The sequence below is a fragment of the Wasmannia auropunctata genome, unplaced genomic scaffold (genome assembly GCF_000956235.1).
Source record: "Wasmannia auropunctata unplaced genomic scaffold, wasmannia.A_1.0 LD336092.1, whole genome shotgun sequence".
NCBI classification, from domain to species: Eukaryota; Metazoa; Arthropoda; class Insecta; order Hymenoptera; family Formicidae; genus Wasmannia; species Wasmannia auropunctata.
In genome coordinates, this window is record NW_012026798.1 from 797,081 (window position 1) to 800,113 (window position 3,033).

The window sequence follows — 3,033 nt, forward strand, 5'->3', positions numbered from 1 at the left end:
GTTCTACGATATCCACATACGGATATATTGCACTTCAGCCCAATTTTGGTTTACGCCGCACATTTCCATGGCGGTTTATTATAGCCGATGTAACACAACCGATAATTGGCTCTGATTTTCTTTCATATTATCATCTACTCCCAGATGTAAGAAATAAACATCTCATAGATGGTAAGACTGGTCTTGTTGCCAAAGGCACATCAGCTCAAATGTTCACAGAATCAATCAAGGCTGTGAATAAAGAAGAAACTTACCATGAAATACTGGCTGAATTCCCGGGTATCTTGAAACCGAGCCTTGCTGGAAAGGTGACTGCACATTCTACGGTGCATCATATTAAAACAACACAAGGTCCTCCAGAGGCATGTCGTCCACGTCGTTTGGCACCTGATAAACTCCAAGTTGCCAAGACAGAATTCAATTTATTATTGCAAGAAGGAATTATTCAACCTTCGAAAAGTCCATGGTCGTCACCATTGCATTTAGCACCAAAGAAAGGTGGTTCGTGGAGACCGTGTGGAGATTACCGCAAATTAAATACTAGGACTGTACCAGATCGCTATCCTATTCCGCACATAGAAGATTTTTCACATACGCTTCATGATAAAAAGATCTTCTCAACGTTAGATTTGGTTCGGGCCTACAATCAGATACCTATGCATCCAGACGATAGACCAAAAACGGCAATTATCACACCGTTTGGTTTGTTCGAATTCTTATATATGCCGTTCGGACTAAGGAATGCAGCTCAAACATTTCAACGTTTTATTAACGAAGTTCTACATGGCTTGGATTTCTGCTATGCATACATAGATGATATTCTTGTAGCATCAAAATCTGAGGAAGAACACAAGATTCACCTTAGTGAAGTATTCAAACGATTGGACAGCTACAACGTTCGTTTAAATCCAGCAAAATGTGTTTTAGGAAAAAAACAGGTCAAGTTTCTAGGATATCTAGTATCAGAAGAAGGAACTCAACCATTGCCGGATAAAGTTGAAGCCATTAGAAATTTTCCAAAGCCAGGAACAGTTAAGCAAATGAGACAATTCCTGGGCACAATAAATTTCTACAGACGCTTCATTCCTGGAGCAGCAAAAGATCAGGCCATTTTAAATGACGTATTAGGTGGTCCTAAAACTAAAGGAAAAACTCCGATAAATTGGACTCCGGAGTTAGAAGAAGCATTTACAAAATGTAAGGAAAGCTTATCACGAGCTACTCTCCTTGTACATCCGGATCCAGAGGCGAAGCTTGCTTTAACAACAGACGCTTCCGATACTGCTCTTGGAGCAGTACTTCAACAGAAAAATGGCACTGAGTGGCAACCTTTAGCATTTTTGAGTAAAAAATTAAGCCAAGCTCAAATTAAATACAGCCCGTATGATAGAGAGTTATTGGCAATCTATACAGCCATAAAACATTACAGGCACATGTTAGAAGGTCGGTTATTCACAGTTTATACCGATCATAAACCTTTAACATATGCTTTGAATCAAGATCCTTTAAAAAGTTCTCCAAGACAAACTCGACATCTTGAGTATATTGGGCAATTTACAACAGACATTAAGCATATCTCTGGAAAAGATAATGTGGTAGCAGATGCACTTTCGCGAGTAGAAGTTGTAAATACCACAATAAACTTTGAAGAACTAGCTCATTCTCAAGAAGAAGATGCAGAATTAAAAGCTCTCTTAAATGACGACGAGAAAATTAAATTAACGAAGGTACAAATACCCGGAACAGGTGCAATGATATATTGTGATACAAATTCTCCAATTTCTCGCCCATATGTGACCAAATCATTCCGACGACAAGTTTTTGAAAGCTTGCACGGATTGTCACATCCTGGAATCAAGGCCTCTGCAAAACTTGTGCAACAAAGATATGTATGGCCTCAAATTCAGAAGGATTGTCAGGATTGGGCTCGGGCATGTGTGCAATGTCAAAAGGCGAAAATTAATAAACATGTCACAGCACCACTTGGAAACTTTCAACAACCTTCGAAACGATTTGAGCATATTCACATGGACATTGTAGGACCGTTACCCCATTCAAGAGGATTCAAATATTGTTTAACAATAATTGATAGATTCACAAGATGGCCAGAAGCTATTCCAATTTCTGACATTTCCGCAGAAACTGTAGCGCGACATTTATTTTCTGACTGGATTACACGATACGGTGTACCAGCTCGGATAACAACAGATCAAGGCCGTCAGTTTGAATCTGAAATATTTAACTATCTCGCAAAGTTAACTGGAGCTAAACACATTAGAACAACAGCTTATCATCCTGCTGCGAATGGAATGGTTGAAAGATTTCATCGTCAAATGAAGACTGCAATTAAATGCCATCAAACGGAAGCTTGGGTTGAAATTCTCCCCGTCGTTTTAATGGGCATTCGAGCAGCTTGGAAAGAAGATTTAAAAGCAACTTCCGCAGAACTGGTTTTCGGTGAAAATATTCGATTGCCAGGGCAATTTCTTGAAGAACGCCCAATCGAAGATTTAAATGTAGGAAGTTATCTTCAGGGATTACGAAAAGCAATGCACGAATTACAGCCAAAAATAAAGCGACACGGTCAACCAACGACGTTTGTATATAAAGATTTACAAACAGTTACGCATGCTTTCGTTCGACACGATGCTCCAACCAAAGCACTGCAACTTCCTTACGATGGTCCTTATGAAATTTTGGAACGGTCCGAAAAAACTTTCAAATTAAAAATTAAAGGAAAAGCAATAACGATTTCTGTCAATAGATTAAAGCCTGCTTATATTCTGGCAGAAAAAGAATCGTTTCCTTTCGAAAAAGATAACAAAATTAAATCACCTCAAGACACTACAAAGAGTGGACGCAAAATTCGCCAAACAGTCCGGTTCCAAGGCGGATTTTGAAACTACAAAGGGGGTGATGTGGCGGAATTATCGTTGCTATGCATTTAATTACGCGGCAACGAGCCGCCACCATTTTCAAATAAACGCGCGCCGAGCTTCTCTATCCGCCGCTTGGTGGCGCCGAACATTTACG

The 3,033-nt window shown here is 39.7% G+C and overlaps 1 protein-coding gene across 1 annotated transcript in view; it reads right to left on the minus strand.

The window, feature by feature from the left end:
* Positions 1-2,975: 2,975 nt before the first annotated feature.
* LOC105447787 (trihelix transcription factor GTL1-like) overlaps positions 2,976-3,033 on the minus strand; it is a 4,673-nt gene continuing 4,615 nt past the window's right edge. The window contains exon 6 of the mRNA XM_011685992.1: positions 2,976-3,010. Within this exon, the coding sequence (XP_011684294.1) occupies positions 2,976-3,010 (35 nt within the window). The remainder of the gene's footprint in view (positions 3,011-3,033) is intronic.